This window comes from Misgurnus anguillicaudatus, chromosome 12 (assembly GCF_027580225.2).
Source record: "Misgurnus anguillicaudatus chromosome 12, ASM2758022v2, whole genome shotgun sequence".
NCBI lineage: Eukaryota > Metazoa > Chordata > Actinopteri > Cypriniformes > Cobitidae > Misgurnus > Misgurnus anguillicaudatus.
In genome coordinates, this window is record NC_073348.2 from 27,755,381 (window position 1) to 27,777,019 (window position 21,639).

General features: G+C 36.4%; 1 protein-coding gene and 1 long non-coding RNA gene across 4 annotated transcripts in view; one reads left to right on the forward strand and one right to left on the reverse strand.

Moving 5' to 3' along the window:
• Window positions 1-21,639, forward strand: part of LOC129446927 (uncharacterized) — a 26,031-nt gene continuing 4,392 nt past the window's right edge. The window contains exons 1-2 of the long non-coding RNA XR_008645305.2: window positions 1-106; window positions 1,781-1,936. This is a non-coding gene — a long non-coding RNA (uncharacterized lncRNA). The remainder of the gene's footprint in view (window positions 107-1,780; window positions 1,937-21,639) is intronic.
• Window positions 10,024-21,639, reverse strand: part of fgf13b (fibroblast growth factor 13b) — an 18,894-nt gene continuing 7,278 nt past the window's right edge. For all 3 annotated transcript variants that reach the window (XM_073874275.1, XM_073874276.1, XM_055208442.2), the window contains 4 exons: window positions 20,921-21,031; window positions 20,734-20,837; window positions 16,509-16,707; window positions 10,024-11,423 (listed from right to left, as the gene is read on the reverse strand). In XM_073874275.1, the coding sequence (XP_073730376.1) occupies window positions 11,287-11,423; window positions 16,509-16,707; window positions 20,734-20,837; window positions 20,921-21,031 (551 nt within the window). In that variant the 3' untranslated portion in view covers window positions 10,024-11,286. The remainder of the gene's footprint in view (window positions 11,424-16,508; window positions 16,708-20,733; window positions 20,838-20,920; window positions 21,032-21,639) is intronic.

Below are 21,639 nucleotides of genomic sequence, written 5' to 3' on the forward strand. Positions count from 1 at the left end.
GAAAGTTTGGCGGAAAATTTATATCGCGCTTGGTCGCTTTACTGTTCTGTATCCTTCCGCCGCCGTGGCGAAAGCAATTGTCGGTTTCTTTGGAGGTCATGTCACGGTAATAATAACAAGTTTTTCTGTCTTTTTTGTCTCTCTCAAAAAATGTACACCGTCAGTATAACTCTAGTAGAAATAACCTAGACTGTAGTCGCTGCTTTTCATGTTTGCAAACTATCAGTGGCAGAGCCTGAGTTTTTGGCGTAAGAAAATAGTCCCACACCTAAAGTATTTCGGGAAAATCCTTAGATTTATTATTATTTACAAACTTTTAGTTGTATGTTGAACTGTGTGTGTTTGGCAAAATCGCGATACATATGTGTATATTAACCATAAATCTACACGCTGTGATTGTCTGTGGCCGAATCTCATTTAAATCTCAACCGAATCACTCCTATGGCCTAAACGCGGAATTCCTCGTGTGGTAGCCTACTGACTAGTAAACTAAATGAATCTTGGACATGGTACAGCACAACATTATAGAGATCCTTTCATATTGTGCACAATATAAAAGGACTAATTAAAGTTTGAATAAGTGCAGAATGATGTCATAAGTGTGAAACTGTTAGTTTTTAATATTTCTTTAATGCTCATTTTGTTAATGTTTTGAAGCACATAGATATCATTAATGCTAACAAATTCACACTAAAGCTTTCATAGGACAAAAACTTCAATTTCCTTTTTCACATGGCCTTAAAACAATAAAAATAACTTGCATTTACTTTTCCATGGAACCAAGGACTTGATGAATAAGTAGTTTGGTTCATTCCTTATGAGTATTTTAGGATAACGTTATATCACATATTTTTGGGATGCCTCAGGCGTGCACTTTAAAGTTTAAATTAGGACTCATTGTGCACTATTTCAAACTTTAAAGTGCACATTTGAGGCATCCCATAAATATGCAATATGTCCTAAAATACTCATATGGAATTGAAAGTTAAAAATGAAGTTAAGTCTTATTACTGAATCAATATTCCCCTCGAAGAAACAAAAAGCTATTTAAATTTTACAAGCATCTACTCTCTTTAAAGCATTTTTATAAAATTGTATAAACCTCCTCCTAGCATTTGAAATATATTTATATTGATTGTTTTTTGATATTTTCTTCAATAAAATAAATATTTCAGGGTGTGAGGTAGATTAAACGCAATTGGCTTCTTTAAAATTTAACGCATTTACTTGCACAGTTTACGGCACTTCAGTAGATCTTTAATAGTTTAGTTGAATGCAGAATCTTACTGCAGAATTAGGCCTAAATGTTGTTATTATGTCTGACTTTAAGATACAAAAATACAAAAATCTAGATATTCCCAAATGCTTTACAGATGTTTTTTTAAAAACAGTTTGTCAGGATAGATAGCCCTGCTAAAAAACAATAGAAACCATCACAGAAATTCTATTGGATTTAATGGTTTTAATTGGAATTTTATTGGTCGTAATGGAAACTATAATGGTTTTTGTGGGTCTCTACTGGTATGTGTTGTGGGATCATTAAATCCTACTGGAATGTGTCCCAAACACACTACAAAAAGGAATTTTGTAGTGGTTTAGATAGTAAAGGCTAATTTTTCCTAATGGTATTTTAATGGAAACCATTAGAATTTCTGTGATGGTTTGTATTGTTTTTTTCAGCGGGGAGTGGAGGTTCTATGATTAGCCCTGGCTGATTAGGTTCACACAGGAAATATGTGAGGATGGCTTTCATTAAAACTGGTCCTTGTTCTCATCACAGCGTGACAGTCTCCTAAATTGGCTTGTACCTGACAGAGATAGAGCTGCATATCACACTCATTAATGATCCAGCAATCTAGTCGATAAGAAGAGGCTCGGCTCCAAAAAGGGCATGTTGATCTCAAATAACCATCTGGCTGTGATGAAGTTTGGTCTGGTAAACTTATCTTAAAGATTCATTACTTGCTAATCTTTATTCGTCTTAAAGACTGCCTAGACAATATGCATGCTTACGTTGCTGTTACATTTGTTTAAAAAACAAAACACAGAAATAATTTTAAGGTTACTAAGCATAACTATGACAAAGTTGATTCACAAAATATTTAACTGCTGTGATGACATTCATGGTTTTGTTATGAAGACCAGTTTGAGGGCATGTTGAAATTTAAACTTTTTTCAAGACTTTCCAAAAGAGATTTTGATCATTTGCATGTTTAATTTATTCAGCATAGCATGCAGTGAGGAAAATAAGTATTTGAACACGACACCCTGCTAGTTTGCAAGTTCTCCCACTTAAAAATCATGGAGGGGTCTGAAATTGTCATCGTAGATCTATGTCCACTGTGAGAGACATAATCTAAAAAAACTGAAATCACAATGTATGATTTTTAACTATTTATTTGTATGATACAGCTTCAAATAAGTATTTGAACACCTGAGAAAGTCAATGTTAATATTTGGTACAGTAGCCTTTGTTTGCAATTACAGAGGTCAAACGTTTACTGTAGTTTTTCACTAGGTTGGCCCACTCCTCCACACAGATCTTCTCTAGATCAGTCAGGTTTCTGGCCTGTCGCTGAGAAACACAAAGTTTGAGCTCTCTCCAAAGATTCTCTATTGGGTTTAGGTCTGGAGACCGGCTAGGCCACGCCAGAACCTTGATATGCTTCTTACAGATCCACTCCTTGGTTATCCTGGCTGTGTGCTTCAGGTCATTGTCATGTTGGAAGACACAGCCTAGACCCATCTTGAATGCTCTAACTGACGGAAGGAGGTTGTTCCCCAAAATCTCGCAATACATGGCCCTGGTTATCCTCTCCTTAATACAGTGCAGTCGCCCTGTCCTATGTGCAGAAAAACACCCCCAAAGCATGATGCTACTACCCCAATGCTTCACAGTAGGGATGGTGTTCTTGGGATGGTACTCATCATTCTTCTTCCTCCAAAGACGTTTAGTGGAATTCTCATCTGACCACATGACTTTCTCCCATGACTCCTCTGGATCATCCAAATGGTCATTGGCAAACTTAAGATGGGCCTGGACATGTGCTGGTTTAAGCAGGGGAACCTTCCGTGCCATGCATGATTTCAAACCATGACGTCTTAGTGAATTACCAACAGTAACATTGGAAACGGTGGTCCCAGCTCTTTTCAGGTCATTGACCAGCTCCTCCCGTGTAGTTCTGGGCTGATTTCTCACCTTACTTAGGATCATTGAGACCCCACGTGGTGAGATCTTGCATGGAGCCCCAGTCCGAGGGAGATTGACAGTCATGTTTAGCTCCTTCCATTTTCTAATGATTACTCCAAAAGTGGACCTTTTTTCACCAAGCTGTTTGGCAATTTCCCCATAGCCCTTTCCAGCCTTGTGGAGGTGTACAATTTTTTCTCTAGTGTCTTTGGACAGCTCTTTGGTCTTGGCCATGTTAGTAGTTGGATTCTTACTGATTGTATGGTGTGGACAGGTGTCTTTATGCAGCTAACAGGTGTGTCTAATTTAGGATAATAAATGGAGTGGAGGTGGACATTTTAAAGGCAGACTAACAGGTCTTTAAGAGCCAGAATTCTAGCTGTTAGACAGATGTTCAAATACTTATTTGCAGCTGTATCATACAAATAAATATTTAAAAAAATCTACATTGTGATTTCTGGATTTTTTTTAGATTATGTCTCTCACAGTGGACATGCACCTACGATGACAATTTCAGACCCCTACATGATTTCTAAGTCAGAGAACTCGCAAAATAGCAGGGTGTTCAAATACTTATTTTACTCACTTATGTGACCGTGGACCGCAAAACAAGTAGCATGGCTATATTTTTAGCAAAAAGCCAAAACTACTACTTTTGCATAGATCAAAATTATCTTTTTATGTCAACAATTGTTAGGATAAAGACCATTGAAGATATTAAAGTTCCGTGAAGATATTTAGTAAATTTCCTACCGAAAATATATCAAAAGTTGATTTATGATTATTAAAATGTGTTGCTAAGGACTTCATTTTGACAACTTTAAGGGCGATTTTCTCAATATTATAGATTTGTACTCTCATATTCCAAATTTTTTAATATCTCTGCCAAATATTGTCCTATCCTAACAAACCATACATCAATGAAAAGCTTATTTATTCAGCTTTCAAATGATGTATTAAACTCAATTACAAAAAATGTCCCTTATGACTGGTTTTGTGGTCCAAGGTCAAGTATATATGAAATCTTGTACAGTTTATTATAAGACATCTTGGTTAGTTTCACATCTCCTTATTTAATTGGTAACTTTTACATCATTTCTTTGTTTAAATCTCTTTAAAACAAAAATACAACATCATTATATGTTATTTGTCACCGGGTGATGCACGTTGTCCCGGTGTGTTCATAGATTTATGAAGAAATACAAAAACTGATCAAATGGTCCCAGCTCCCCCCACTTCTTCCAGTACTTTCAGTACATCACAATGCAATCACTGAATCTGCCAAAATGACATCCATAAAATATTGTGAATGATTTGTGTATTATATTACTTGCTGTCATCTATGTACAGTCACAAATCTCATAAGCCTTGTCGTTGATCACAAGGCGCAGGTTCACATGTATGATTGCAAACATTAATTTGGTCTGTCACGTCAGATAATCTATGCTTGCATATTTCTTTCATGTCACAGTGGTAAACACAGCGTCGGAGGTGAAGCATGGGCAACTTCAAACCGCAATCCTATTTAATGATTAGATGGCGACTGTCTAGCAGGGTATTACATCCGCCTTAGGTCTCAGATAAACCGCCTGCAGAGTCCACTTTTCTGTTTTGTATTTCTAGTCTCATGTTCACTCGGATCTCATTCAGAAGTCATGAAACATGTCATTTTTATTCTTGACGTCAGTCTTATCCTTGAACTCTGTCTGTTTACATATCGATTAGTTCTAGACATGAGTTTCTTTATTCTGTTGAACACAAAAGAAGATATTTTGATAAATGATAGTATGCACACGGTTGACAGTACATATTGACTTCCCCAGTAGAATAAACAAATACTATATACTATGAACTTTATGGTTACCATCATTTATCAAAATATCTTCTTTTGTTTAGATCAACATGAGGGTGATTGAATTTTCTTTATTGGGTAAACTGTGCCTTTAAAGTGTGTGGTGAGAGAGAGGAAACGGAGAGCACATTGTATTATAAAAGCTCTTAAAAAATGCATTTAAAAAACAAACCCGAAACAGCCCAGGGTTTGATTTTGTATGGCATACATTTTTAACCTGGTCTCTCCAATTGTGAGTTCAAAGCTACAAGCTTTTAGATTCTCCCTGTGGCCTGACTCGCAGCTTGTACAAAATTACGTCTAGCCTGCTTGCCACATGGCATCGACTAACATGACTTGCATTTTCTCCGGCCTCAATATTGAGTAACCAAATGTAAATATTGCCTCAGAGATGTATGCACATCCAGCAGCAAACAAGCTATATGTGATTGGTCGGCCATATGTTTGAAAGTGCCCCCCTCCCAATAACCATCGAAAGCACATCATCCCTGACTCCATGGCAACCGGTGATTGTACAGGCTGTCAGCCCCACCTTTTTTCTGCACTTCATCAACATCAGAGCCTTCAAAGCGGCGGTACTCACAGTACAAGCACAGCAAAACAGATGGGAACTTCACGCTTGAATCTGCTCTCCGACGTAGTGTAAATGTAAACACCGACCAGCCACTGTACAAAATCTTTCCAGCTTGTGCATTAAGTAGGAGCTCGTACGAAAACTTTACATTGCACGCAGTAGCCGGTGAAATTATTTCCACTTTCAGTGCTCAATGAACTGTACTTTTCTCTTTACAATAGCTTTTCAGGTTAGTCTTATGATTTGCTGTGCTGTGACCATGCATGGCTGCACATAGCAGAGGTCTCTGTTATAGATGCGCTTCAGCCCAGACTCGCTATTGTCTGGTCTTTATCAGCTGCATTATTTTCATTTATTGCCACAGAGAGAACAATTTCCTGAATGCTGCGTCTGGAATTAGATTTTTAAACTCCAGATCAGCACAGAGTAGTCCATCATAACTTTACTTCGTTATCTATACTCTCTAAAAAATATTGCAAAATAGCACTAAAAGCTCATAATCATGGGGAACCATTTTTAGTGCCATAAATGGTTCTATATAGCACAATATGGTTCTACACATGTGCTACTATATGGCACTTAAAATGATTACGAGGCAGTGAACCACTTTTAGTGCTATTTAGCACCGTTTGTTTCACATCCCACATTACTCTTATTTGTGTTCACCACCATCTAGGTATCTAACCAGGTGATGTAGTGCTTTTTTAATAAGAAGAATGATAATAAATACAAAGTCTTTAGCGCCTCAGCCAGGGGCAGATGATCCTCTCACTGGGTTTATTGGGAACGAGCCCAGGCCAGTTCATTCAAAATTTAGTTCAGGTTATGAAATATTAACATGGGATTTGATGGCCTCAGCTTGGGTGATGATGTAACCATCCCATATTAAAAATTTTAGATAGTTATGGCACATAATGTATTTTTAAAAGTGGCCATACTTGAAGGAGATGTATTTCATTTTTGGAGTAGCTGAATAAATGTGGAGTAAATCTTTTGATACGGACTGTGACAGCCAAGATAACTAAAATTAAAGGTATTTGAGTGATTTCATTTTCATCTTCTGTACGTTATTGGCGTTTCTGCTGGATTGCTTTTTCAACTTACTGAAATATATGAGCTGAGGCCCTCTTGGTATGTTTAAAAAAAATTTCATTTGATATTTCTTTCCATTAAAACAACCTTTTTGTGTGACTCTAAAACAGTGTTTCTCAACCAGATGGCCTCAACACATTTCCATGGGGGCCTCAAAATGACTTAAAGCTATTAAACATGCGGTAGTTCACCCTCTGCTTAAGAAACCTAATTTAAATCAATCTCTCCTCAATAATTTTAGACCTATATCCAAGTTGCCTTTTATTTCTAAACGTTTAGAGAGAGTTGTGCATTGCCAGATGAATAGATACCTATCTTAGTACATCTAATATTTCTGATACTTTTCAGTCTGGCTTTAGATCCACGCACAGTACAGAAAAACTGCTTTGTTTAAGGTCAACAATGACCTTTTGCAAATCCTCGATACCGGATGGCATGCAGTGCTTATATTGTTAGATTTAAGTACTGCTTTTGATACGATCGACCATAATATCTTGTTGCATCGGTTGGAAAAAGTAGCGGCATTCAGGGTGTTGCCTTGCAGTGGTTGGCCTCATATCTCAAAGACAGAACTTTCTCAGTAAATATGGGGAAATTTACTTCTGCATCTGTTCCCCTACTTTGTGGTGTGCCCCACGGGTCCATTTTAGGCCCGCTTCTCTTTTAGGCACTCTATATGCTGCCACTAGGTGCCATATTCGAAAAGCATAGGATATCGTACCACTGTTACGCTGACGATAAACAGTTTTAACTACCAGCAAAAGCGGCTACGTCTTTTCACCTGGAAGCTCTGTGTGACCGTTTTGAGGAGATACGCTATCCGGTGCTGCACCAAAATACATATGTGACCTGCTGACTCTGTACACCCCCCAAAGAACTCTTGTAATCTTGTAATGTAAAAGGTCTTATAATCAGCTTCTTTTAACTGTCTCACGCTTTCGCTGTAAAACTAAATGTGGTCGGGCCTTCTCTGCCGCATGCGCACCTAAACTTTGGAACAGTTTGCCCTTCGCTGTGAGGTCTGCTCCATCATTATCTGGTTTTAAATTGGTTCTTAAAACTCATTTATTCTCGTTGGCTTTAAATTAAGTCGTTTTTGTATTGTTTTTATAAGATTTATTAAATGTATTGTATTGGGTTTAATGTGTTTATATTTGTAACTGCTTGTTTATGTTTATGCTTTTTATGTACAGCACTTTGGCGCAACCCTGTTGTTTTTAAATGTGCTATAGAAATAAAATTTGACTTAAAAATAGGACAAAACAAGAGTTATAATGAGCTAAAACAACCAAAAATCAAGATATTTCTTATTGTTTGGTTATTTTGTAGCAAGATTACCTTGTCTAGTCATCCCAATTCATCTATTATATATTTAATTTAGTAAAAGTTAAGAGTGGGGTTCAATTAATTGTGGACAATAGGGGATCCCTGTAATGATAAATGTTGAGAACCACTGCTCTAGAAAAAGATATTTCCTCAGAGACAAATAGGATTGTAGATGGTCAATAAATGAGACATATATAATTTCAATTTACAGTACATTGAACAACAATAAATTGTTTTCCGATGGCCTCCCAACAAGTTATGCATTAGACATGACCGAGGTTTCATTAGGCTATACTGTACCAGTGAAGCAAAGCACAACAAAATCAATTTCTTCATTCAGTGTCTTCATCAATATGAATTCATGAATAGAAAACAGGAACTATCTATTTAAAAATCTAACTGTGCTTGCTGACCTGATGTTTATTCACGAGTTATGGTTTAAATTCAGATGAATTCCCTACTGTTTATGCACTGCGGTGCCAAAATGAACATCGGGTACATTCCTAATGCGCTATGAATGTCATTGAGTGTGCATATTTGACTTCTAGAAGAAAATGAATAAATTGATTCATTAAATACACATTTGTTTGTGTAAGTATTGCAAAAAAAATAAAAAATAATAATAATTACATTTATTGTGAGAAATGGTCAGACATGATGGATTTCTTAAGTGGTATTTACAACTCGGAAGCTATGAGATAATTTGATACCCAAATTGGGCAGCCATAAATGTGGTGTATGGGAGAGGGATTGGTTTAGTGACTGATATTTTAACTTTATTCGTTTTTTTCTCGTATTAGCATTCACGTAACAACATACACGTCTGGAGTTGCTGTTCTTTGGAAATAGCGCTACACTGTCAGAAAAAATTGTCAAAAATGTGGCAGTACCCTTTCAAAAAGTACACCTTTGCACCTAAAGAGTTCATGTTAGTACCTCAGAGGTACATATTGATATTAAATGTATACATACAGGTGATAAAGTAGTACACTTCCATAAAGTGCTTTATTTTCGCACACAAGTGTTGTACTTTATATACTAAAAATTAATCTTTAGCACTTCTTAAGATGTTCTAAAGATTATCTAAGTGTACTTCACTGTGCTATTTTGAGACACCATAAATATGTACTAAAATGTGCAAAAAATTTATTTAAAACATTTATTTAGGTACCATTTGTAGTATACTTGAACCCATCTTTGTATGAAAGTTGAGTTCAAGTTTAATACAAGTGTTAACTAAATACACTTTTAATACACAGATATTATGTTAAAACTGCATTTTAGTTCATATTCAAGGTGTCTCAAAATAGCACAAATAAGTACTTAGATAATCTTAAGAACATCTTAAGAAGTACTAAAATGAATTTTTTGTATATTAAGTACAAAATTAGTGTGCAAAAATAAAGCACTTTAAGTACACTATGGAAGTGTACTACTTTTTCACCTTGGGTACACTGAAAAAATTATTCATTTAATTTACTACATTTTTTAAGGTAAGTGGTTGCAATCAATTTATTTAAAGGAACAGTATGTAGGATTGTGGTCAAAACTGGTATTGCAATAACAAAACTTGTGGCCAATACACAACATGACAACATAAGCATCAGTTGAGGGCTGCAACTCCACTTTTTAAATGACAATATCCTGGCCAGACCACTTTTGTCAGTGATATAAGTATTTGAATTGAAAATGATTTCTTAATGTCTAGTGACATATCAGGGCCAATTTATGATTAATTGATATAAATTTCTTACATACTGTTCCTTTAAAAAAACAATAATTGAAAAAAATAATTATAAAAAAAACTTTTGTTTAAATGTAGCTTAAATATACCATATATCATTTTTTTCAATGTACATATTAGGACCTTTTAAAAGGGTACCGCCCTAGTGACAGCTTGGGGCCATCTTTTTTAAAGTATATGAAGTGCAGAATGCCTGATGAAAAATCCAAAAAGTCCAAAATCTGATAATAGGCAAACATAATGAATGCTCTGAACATACAAAACATTTTATTCGGTGCAGCTTCTTAAATGTACAACAACTAATAAACGGGCAGGTAGCAGGATAAAACGCACACTGTATATATATATATACACTTGTATTTTACTCCGGTATCCATAAGAGCACATGGTTCCATATTATTAGGTAATATACGTAGCCACACAACATGCAGTGTCCACTGTCCCCATGCATTAAAAATGCCTGATACACACAAGAACAAAAGAGGAATTTGACTGAAAATATAACCAGGGTTGCTGCCTGACTACTGATGACTATAAAGTATATGTCAACAAAAATAAATTCTCCTTCATAAATGATTTACTTCCGCTTATTTAGCCCTGTTGAAACAATGCTAGTTTTCATTTCATTTTCATTCACAAAGAACAGCAAATACCTGTTTTATTAGAAATATTAGCTGGGTGGATCCTAATCAATAATTTAGACATTTTCTTATTTGAGTTTCTATCCAATATCCTGGATTCCAAAATTAGATAGGTAGACAGATATAAAGCAGAGATAAATCATACATACACAAAGAGTAGCCTTCAGATACGCCTACGTGACATTCGTTCTTTCTGTATTCGTAACCATCTGTCTGAGAAAGCAGACATAAACTAACTCTCATCCATACATAGGGACTAATGAGATCTTTGGTGTGCAGACAGACCAAACTCTAAATCTTTTTAATTAGCAGAATAGCGATATGTGGCAGGAGGTTAAAATCACAGTAAGAGACGACTCCAAGAGGGGCAAAACGGCTCCCCTAAAAAGCACACGACAATGCATCAAAAAGGCTAAGCAGAAAGACTTTTATCATATGTCCAAAACCTTTGGGTTTCTGCTTCTACCAATAAATAGGTCTCAGAAGCTGCTATCGTCATTTTGCACTATTGAGTTAGCATCCCTAGGAAAAATGGAGCAAAACACAAATGTTGTGTTTCTGTAACAATGTCATGGAAGAGGCAAAGACCTAAGAGAGAACCACAGCTCTGTATGCTACACATGGAAACGAGGATTGCCCACAAACGCAGATCCCCACGTCAGTAAGATGGCTTGATTTCTTTGTCTCACAAGGTTGACCTGCAGAAAATTGTACAATGTAGGTTTTCTTGGAAAGGTTTCGCACTTGAGTTCTCATCACAGTGATTTCAGGAAACACCGGTTAAGGGTTTCGCTGCACTCTTGTAAACACATTTGTGCTGTTTTGTTGATGGTAGAGTCCAGCAGCCGTACAGCAGCAGACCGCAGGTTATGTCGACTCGTTCTGGCTCAAAGTCTTGCCGCCGTTGAGCATAGCCGAGGCGCTGCGGCTCTTGGTTGGAGTGCCGCTTCCGGAGCGTGAAAACTCGGTCAGGTCGTGGAGTGACGGTTCTCGGTACATAGCAACTGTAATAGGTAGACACACAAGTAACAGGTCATGAGTTTCACATATGCACATGGTGAAAATTCCTTGTTGGACTTGCATTTTTAAGTTGAATCAACTTAAATTTACAATTAATTTCAACCCTCTTGAGTGAGGAGTAACTTAAAGGTGCAGTGTGTAAATTTTAGCAGCATCTAGTGGTGAGGTTGTGAATTGCAACCAACGGCTCAGTCCACTGCTAACCCCTTACTTTTGAAACGCATAGAGAAGCTACAGTAGCCGCCACCGGAAAAACATGTCATCGACGGAGACAACTTAGTAAAAAAAGTTTGTCCATTAAGGGCTTCTGTAGAAACATGGTGGCACAAAATGGCGACTTCCATGTAAGGGGACCCTCTGTGTATGTAGATAAAATGTCTCATTTTAAGGTAATAAACTAGGGCTGTCAAAATAAACGCGTTAATAACGCGTTAACGCAAATTCATTTTAACAGCACTAATTTTATTAACGCGCGATTAACGCAACACGCAATTTCTGTTTGACCCACAGCTGGATGAATTGAGACGCAGCAAGTGACCCGCGCTATCTAGATGAGTCGGAGCTTTTCATAAAAATAAGAACATTAAGCTCTCGTCTAGCGAATCCAATGCTCTAAATGGTCATTAAACATGTAAAATGCACGTTTTCTGCACGTTTTCTGTGAGGTGTACCGTCCCAAATCCATATAAAGCAAAGATGCATCTTCTTTCACTTTTTAGTTTCGTTTTTAAAGCATTCAGAAATTATAGAAAATAGACTGCAGGACTTTCTTGATGTTAAAATAATTATAAGAGAGATAAAGTTCGGGATTTGATTGATGTTAAAAGAGTTATTAAGAGTGACAAGGCTCAAAAGCGATGTCTGACCCAGACGTCTGAAGCGCACGCACACAAACGCGCGAGTGCGTGACCCTGATATAGACATCTAACACAAAATTACAGGTTTAAAAATATCTGTTTTGACAAGAATTCACACAGGTATGACCTATAATCTGTTATATCTGAAGTGAATGTTTGGATTAACTGTTAAGGAAAAGTATCTGTTGTGTCATTATATTAAACCCTTGCATTAGCCTACAGTATCTTAAAGTGGTCTGTCTCAATGTCAAAATTAAACAATAAAAGAAAAACATATATGAATATTGATATTGTTTTTGCTCTGCGTTAACAGGTATAGTTCTGTCATTGTCAGATTCCAACAATTGTTCCAATTGTTTTGAAGTTTTTTAATAGAGAATGTTAAAATATAAATGACACATTTTTGAAAATTTGCTCATCCCAACTCAATTTGCCAGCACAGGTCACAAATGATGCAGCAGCAAACAGAAATGGAGAAAGAACAAAGTCTTCTAAAGGCAAAAACATTTATAAAACTATGGCTGATGGTTCATTTGAAAATGTAAACAGGCTGTTTGCATATAGCATATATATTATCCAAATCCATGCTGATTAGAGCATTAAAAACTTAAAAAGTGTTACATTTAGGTAAATTTAGAACAGATAAAAATGTGCGATTAATTTGCGATTAATTGCGAGTTAACTCATGAAATCATGCGATTAATCGCGATTAAATATTTTAATCTATTGACAGCCCTATAATAAACACATGACGGTTCATTATGAAAGGTCTTTATACACCCCTGATAATATAGTTTTTTATATTATTTTGCATTTCTGTCAAGAGATCCTTTTAAAAATTACACACTGCACCTTTAAGCTAAAATAACTAAGTTAATTCAACTTTTTTTTTTACAATTTATAGCAAGTTCTCGCTAGTCAAATTGTATTGTAAATGTAAGTTGATTAAACTTAAAAAATTAGGTGCAACAAGGAATGTTTAGAGTGAGATGAAATTCTTTGGTGCCCACATGTTCATGCGCTGTGGAAGGTTGCCGTTTAAAATTAGTAAATCAATATCTTCTATTAGTGCTCACAAATGCTCTTACGTTGCACAAAAACACCTAATTGCCATTAAAAAAAACCTTTGTGCTAGATTTATTTCAGAAAACTTTAGTTTAAATCCAATTGTAAGAAGCTCCCAAGCTTATTTCAACTAGAGGAGTGTCTAGTTCTCTTCAATTGTGACTGCACACATGCATCTGCAGTTTATAATTTCCCTTCTGACTAACCCAGGCACCAATTTAATTTAAGGAGTGAAAACTTCCATACTTCTGTGTTTCATAAGCTTTCTCAGAAACATTATGTTTAGGGAGTATAAAGCAACTGAGTACCCAGATGCAATTGACTTTGCTTCAATATGTTAACTAAATGTGTGCAAACTGGGTAAATTTACAAGTAAAAACAGTGTGCAAGTAGTTATGCTGTTTCTATTACAGTACCTGTCATTTTATAAACTTTCTTATTGCATGTATGCATACAAAGCCATCATATAGCTCTTTGTAGTTCAGAGCCAACGTTACAAGAGATAAGATTGTGTCATAACACAAGTAACCCCATATAGAAATCTGATATAGGGCTATAAACAAATGGCTTTTTATTTGCATATATGTCTTAGATATTTGTTTGAGACATGTACTGTATACTATATGTAAGTAAATATGAAACAAAGAAGCATAGTTTTCACTTATACAATCTAATATACAGGTATCTACACTGTTTAAAAAAAATGCAGCATTAACTTGGTTTTCCAAGTCAGTTCAACCTATTATTTTAAGTTTTAGCCTGTAAAAAGTTGACATTTATGTTGATTTGACAAAAATGCTGCAGTGTATCCATTCTTGTGAAGTTGCTTGAAGTAATATATTAAATATATTCACTGCATACATAAAAAATGCATATATGTAAAAGTATGTGAAATCATGAACATATACACTGCTGTTCAAAAGTTTAGGGTCACTTGACTGAAATGTTTGTCATGATGCTGAAAATAGTTTAATCTGAAGGTGTATGCTTAAATCTTTTAAATTATTCTGTAGACAAAATATTAAGTCTATGTACAGTCCTGTGCAAAAGTCTTATGCTGCGTTCACACCAGCCGCGGTAGAGGCGTCAAGCGCGAGTGATTTCAATGTTCAGCCAATGTGAAGACACGTTGACGTGCGTCTGGAGGTCTTGCTGCGCGAATAAGACGTTTAACGTGGCACGTTAGATGCGATTCCGCCTCATTCATGCGTCTAGGTTGCGCGAATGGCGCAAATTGAGCGTTTCCGCGGTAAACGTACTAGTTAATAATTTTGAACTTTGGCAGAAAAAATGTGCCGTGTTAACCAATCAGGAGCTTGCTCTAGTAGTGACGTGATTACAGGAAGCGAGCAGAGTCGCAGAAACCCCTCCCATGACGCAAATTTCTGTGTGAATGTCTCGATGACTAGAATTTCACGCGCGAATGAAGCAAGTAAACTCAAAATGTTCCAGCGGCAAGCTAGACGTGGCAAAGTAGACGGGGTAGACGCGAATTTGACGCCTCAAACGTGCCTGGTTGTTATGGTGCATTCACACCAACCGCACTATTCGTGTGTAGTTGGATGCTTGAACATTTGAGTTTACTCGCTTCAAAATTCTAGTCATTCGAGAGAGACATTCACGCGGAAATTCGCATCATGGGTGGGGCTTCTGCGACTCGCTGAGACTGCACTCGCTTCCTGTAATCATGTCCCTACTACAGCAAAGGTCTTGATTGGTTAACGCGCCGCAGGATGCCTAATCGCGTCTTTGCATTGACTTAACATATAAATCACTCGCGCTTGCCGCATCTACCGCGTCAGGTTTGAACCCTGCAATAGGCCACTATGCGGCCATTAAATTAGTTGTTTTTGCAATGTTATAGTGATCATATATAACCACTTCTCAGTCTCCCTACTAGAAAACAACCAGAAAATACAGGAAATGTGTATGTAGTATTAAAAACAGTATAAAAGTACAAGCTAAAGTGTCAAGTATTTAGGGTAAACTCCCCTTCCACTTGAGCAATAGCAGCTGCAGGATCTCTAAATGAAATTAAATATTAATTTTCAGGACTTTAGTCTCTTCAAAAAAAAAGCTCAAGATATGTTTCGTGCCAAGAGAGGTCACACTAAATACTGACTGATGCCTGAAGACGACATTTAGTCCTGAAAATGGTTTTGTTTTTAATTTTGTGTACATTTTCTGTATTTTCTGTTTGTATCTTAATAAAAAGAGTGAAAAATGTGGATGAACATTAAAACTTTGCTAAAACAACAAAGCTGGTGGTGGTGGCCTATGACTTTTGCACAGTACTATATATAATTTATTTCATTAGAAAATAAAAAACTTATTTTATTAAGTTTTTTATAAATGCATGACTGACTTGAATAAAAAACATTAAAACAGCTGCCCAACATAGATGGGAACTACTTAGTATACAATTACTACTTATGAAGCATCATAAAGTGAAGCCTCGATAAGTTTGCAGATAAAATGCCAAGAGCACACTGTAAAAAATGATATCAAATCAACATGTACTTTTTTTACTTTAACTAAACAAATTAAGTTAAACAATTTCAACTTGTTTTTATAAGCTTTGTCAACTTATCACAAGTCAAAACTTAAAATAGCAGGTTGAACTGACTTAACCTAGTTTTTTTAGTGTACATTCTTACAAATTCTAGCATAAATATAACATAGTTTGGTTTATTTTGAATCGTCTTTAGTTATAACATAATTCCCAATGTTACATTCGTGTTATAATTTTGATTAGTTTATTCCGCAAAGTGAAAAAGATGGAGGCTAAACTTTTAAATGGTAGTGTACATGCAGTATGCTTTTTTTAGGACTTATTTACTATATGTACTGTAACTGTCTTGTTTATATCTAGTTAACTAAAGAAAAAAACACCTTTGAGTTTGTAAAAACACTAAATATGTAAAACAAGACCACACACACCTGCAGCATGTAGGTGTTTGCATAATTGCATAGAGTAGATTTCTTGTGCTTCATCACACATCAACCTACAGAGCTTTACACATGCCGCAAAGCCGACAGGCTACTTGGAATTCATGCTCTGCAATGGACTAATATCTTCTCAGTATTAGGTAGATATTTTTAGAAAGCTATCAGCCTGCGAAACGTATGGGAGACACTTGAACGAACCTTTGAGAGGTTTGGGGATGAAGTGTGCAGCAGCCTTGGTCTTCTTTACGTGGTTGCCCTTCATGATTTGACCTTCTTTGTTGAGACCCAGGTACCAGCCTCGGCCCGACTGCTGCTGCCGATAGATCATTGACGAGTAGGTCACGTAATAGTTTTCAAACACGGACTCTTTGAATTTGCACTCTGGTGTGAAGTGTTCCTAAAAGGGTTGAAAAAACAACAGAGAAATAATCAGTGGGAAGAGAGAGAGAGAGAGAAAGAAAGAGAGAGAGTGTGTGTGCGTGTACAAGTATTTGCATAAGAGAGAAAGTGTGTATGTGTGAGAGAGCGAGAGAAAGCTGGCACTGCAAAAAATCATTTATCCAACTTAGTAGCTTGTCTGTTTTCCAGTAAAAGTATCTAAATATCATTAAAAATGCATACTGTATGATTCGAGAAGATATGTAATTTGCTTCCCAGGTAAATGTGCCTTTTTTGAAGTCCATTTAACCATTTAAATGCTAAGTGGTATTTATTAATATCATATTGTCATTATGCCTATACTGTGGTTGGCACAGTGCCACTAAGTTGTGTTGCTTTTCAATATCAATATACAACTACCGGTTTAGTTGCACAGCTTTCAGCTGTGTAATAAAAGTTGTTGACTCTTGAATTTATGTCGCTGTACATACGTCATCTGGTATAATTGAAACGATTGGCTATGAGCTACGTACAGTCGCATTTGATGGACATTCGTAGCGCTTAATAAACGGCTCTAGGCATTCGTAAACCACACCTATAATACGAGAAAATGAGCATGTGGTTCCCAGACCACGTCTCATTCTCTATGAGACTGGTCTGTTGTTAACCAGGCTATGGTCGATACACAACTATTTGAAAATCTGGAATCTGAGGGTACAAAAAATAAATGTTGTCCAAATGAAGTCATTAACAACTGCATTCAGAGGCGTCATGGCCATTCAAACTGAACAAACTGAGCACTTGCCCTCTCGGTTTTTTTGAGCCGAATGGATTTTGCATGCAACCTCAAAATCAAAGAAGCGTCCATTAATCTGTTACTTGTCTTTTAATCTGTTTAATATGCAAAAAATTATTAATTCTGTGCTGCATACTTGTCACAGTTCAGAGATTTTTGCCATTTTGATGTGTTTTGATCACGTTACATTACTTTATTCTGTTGGCAGGCGCTGCAGCCAGCGCAGTCGCAGACGTTATATGAGCGCGCTCATGAGCTCTTTGTTGTTGCTGCTGCATTTTGCTATCTGAGGAATTAAAACGTGTAAGAAACGCTCACAATATTTCCAAACCCCAGTACGGTAATGTGCAGTTAACCTCCTTTGTGTAGAAAATGTATGGTTTAAAATGTGACCGTCTCAACGTTATATTAGTAGAGATTTGTGGATTCATCTTCTTGGTACAACGCCAAAGTTCGCCAGAGTTCACGGGGGTGCGGAATCACACATGCTCACATATGAGGTAAAATTGAATGCAAAAATCCGTTCATATAATAATTTTATCTAAACATATTTTTCAAAATCATTATTGAACATTAAACTCAACACTGTAACGAATGGCTGTAAAAAATACAGCATTATTTTAAAAATACAGTTTTTTACAGTAATCAAAAATACAGGCAAAGTCTGTAAATTAAATTACAGCATTTTTGTAAAAAAGACAGGGTTTTACAGTAATCAAAAAGTCTGTAAATTAAAATTACAGTGACACTACTGTAAAAATTACAGTAACGGGCTGGCAACCCTGCTGCCAGTATTTTACTGTAAAATTTACAGGTAATTTTTTACAATGAATGACGTGGCTATAGCTTATGTAATTTTCGTTGTTTATATACTTTATGGATTTAAAATGACATTAATTTCATAGGATAATGCAGTTGTTGTGCAAAATGCATTAATGGCACAATTAAACAATCATCAAACAAAACATAAATCAATAAAATATGCCGTTTCAAATGTAAATATGATGCCAATATGTCATTAATCCGATTTAGTAGTATTTGATATGAAAGTCAACGCTTTTCTTTTGGAGGTTTTTGCATGAACGCAGGGGCGCTCAAATTGTTAAAAATGTAAGTGCCATGGAAAAGACTGAAAGCTCTATTATATTTTGTTTGATGTTTGTGTATGCACAAATTTCTGTGAACTGTGCACACTGCCCCTTTAAAAAAATGGTGCATGACGCCCCTGACTGCACCCACTCACAAAAATAATGTTTTGATATATTTACGATAGGAAATGTACAAAATATCTTTATGGAACATGATCTTTACATAATACCCTATATAAAAAAAGATATTCTAGCCAAATATCAAAATTATCCCATGATTTACTCACCCTCAAGCAATATGAGATACGTCCATCATCTTTCAGACAAGCGCATTTGGAGTTATTTTAGTAAATGTCCTTGCGATTTTGTACTTTATAAACTTCAAAAACTAGCTTCTGGTAACAACGGCATCTTTGCGTTATGCGATTCATGAAAGAGTTTTAGTGTAGTAGTTTCAAAAATGGATATTTCTCTTAAAAATCACATCTATTACCTGCAAAAGACCTTTATTAACCCCTTGGAGCAGTGTGGATTACCTCTATGAAGGGTGGATGCACTTTTTTGGGCTCCAACATCAAAAGTTGTTCCCTGATCCCTGATCTACTGTTATAAGCTTGGAAAAGGAAGGACATTTACTAACATAAAATTCAGAGTTCATCTGACAGATGTTGGACTTTTGTATCTCGGTGACTCAAGGTGACTCTTAAAGCAAGGAATTAATATGGATATTTAAATATTTTGACTTGTAAAGAATTATGTCTACATAATTATGTAGACATAAATGGAAAGAGCAGTGAAGAGAAGGGCACAAATTTCAGACTAGCATCTGTCGCATCGCCTCATTATGATTTGTGATTAAATCTGGGGGTAAATTCCTCTGACTGGAACCTTAATAGGTGCTCTAACAATGGCAGCACATCGTCCTGTGTGCTCTCCCTCCTGTTTGTGACGCAGATTGATTACCATTAAACTCCTGAGGCCTGAAACACTTTGCCTCATTCTGGTGGATCAATATATTCGTTCTGGGGTAAACAACCTCTCAAAATCAACAGGAGATGCGCGTACGCCGGCGCGGCCCAACAACATGGGTGCAAGTTTGAGTGTTCCTATAGGCACACACTCAAGCTATATACAAAGCAGGGGTGTGCAAGATATATAGTTTGCGATAGGATCGTAATTGTTGTTTTAACGATGTGCAAAATCACATTATTGAGTATGTCACTCGCTTTTCAAAAAACATCATTCAGTGCCCATAAATTGTCTGTGTGGAGGTGCATTCAGAGCATGATGTATGGAGCAATATAAGTCATGCACATTTTTGAAGTAAACTATACTGTTATCGGCAAAATTATAGATATTATCAACGTCGAATTGTTTTGTCGTTATCGCACACCCCTAATACAAAGCAACTAAAACTTGCTTGAGCACTATGAAAATAATGCAAAATTATAGTCTAGCCTGGCAAAGAGTATGAAAGGCGCACTGCAAGTCTTCTCAGTTTTTACTATATGCCAGAAATGTTGCTAAAATTTACATTTTGAATTAACAGAAGCACTTATTGGCGCTGCACTAAATTATTCATCTCGCCATAGCACATTTAATCAGAGGAGAGAGGCACTTGCAAAACCGAATATGCATTATTGTGATTTCTTCATATAACTGCTGAGTGTGTATTGGACAGAGATCTAATACTTTGGGCACAGTGTGGTTTTTGGTGATGCATCATTTCCCATGAGCATTCCATAGATAAACGCAATTATATTAAGTGTGAATTATCTAATACGTTTGCGTGGAGGTGCTAATGAATATGTCTAAATATGTTCTCGTCTTTGAATACGGTTAGCTGTTAGTAACGAAGACAGATGGTGTTTGGGCACGAGTTGGATCTCATTATCTCTTCAAGCCCATTGATCGCTGCTGTCTGTGATCCAACCTGCAACCTTTAAGTTAACAGTTTAGATCCTCAGGCATGAGGCTGCTCTATCCATGATATTTCCTAAGACATTGATTTAACTACAATGAAAGGAGCCGGCTGCTCTTCAGACAGAAATTGCTGGATGCACTCAGAGAAACCCTTTAGGCACTCATGGATTATGAGCTGAGCGTTCAGACAAATCCACATTTGGTGAACACAAAAAAAGAAGTCTTACAGTGTACTTACAGAGGTGTACAGGTAGCCTTCATTGTTCATGGCCAGGTAGAGCTTTGTCTGGACACCCTGTATGGCCACCACCCGTAGCCCAACAGGGATAAGGTTGAAAATAGCTGTGAAGTTACAGTATTACAAAACCGCTTTGAACCCAGGGAAAAGATGTACGTATACTAAGTCATATGTGTAGTGAACGCACCATAACTGTTATCTTCCTCCTTTGTACCATCGATGGTCCCATCAGCCTGTAGCTGAAGATGAAAGCCCTGTCGACTGTGGAGCTTGGTGACTATCCCCTTGAGCTGGGGCTCTGTGGAATAAAAAAAAAACTGAATTGAGGAGGAGGGTACAAAGAGAGAGGGATGGAAAAGACAGGAGGGGCGTGTTGCAGGATAATATATGAGCTTAAAAAGAAGAGAACATCCAGCACAATAGGAACAGCTTGTGAAAGCCAATGAGTGACTGTTGAAAAACCATAAAATGTGCATTGTGAAAACATAGTGCAAGCTGGTGCCAAAAGCATTTGCCAAGCATGCCTCGGTGTTCAGGTGATAGATATCTACAAGTAATGTCTATTAGGTGATAACATACATTACACAATAAGCAACAGATGCCACAATAGTTTGTTTTCAATATCTGTGGATTAAAGTAGTTTAAAGCCTCTAAAAATCTATTAGGATAAAAATGTCCTTATTGTTATTAAAGTAAAATGCAAAACAAAAAGGCTAATGACGGCAAAATTAATAAAATTAATTAACATGATCCTGTTTTGTCTGGATAAGTGTGGATAAATTATAATAATTATTATCTTTTTCGTTTTCTGTAACTTTAAATTTATTTGTTGCCTTACACAGGTATTTTAACCCTTAAAATTGCTTCTTTTAATGAAATCTAATGTAGTTAGATTAGAGACATTCA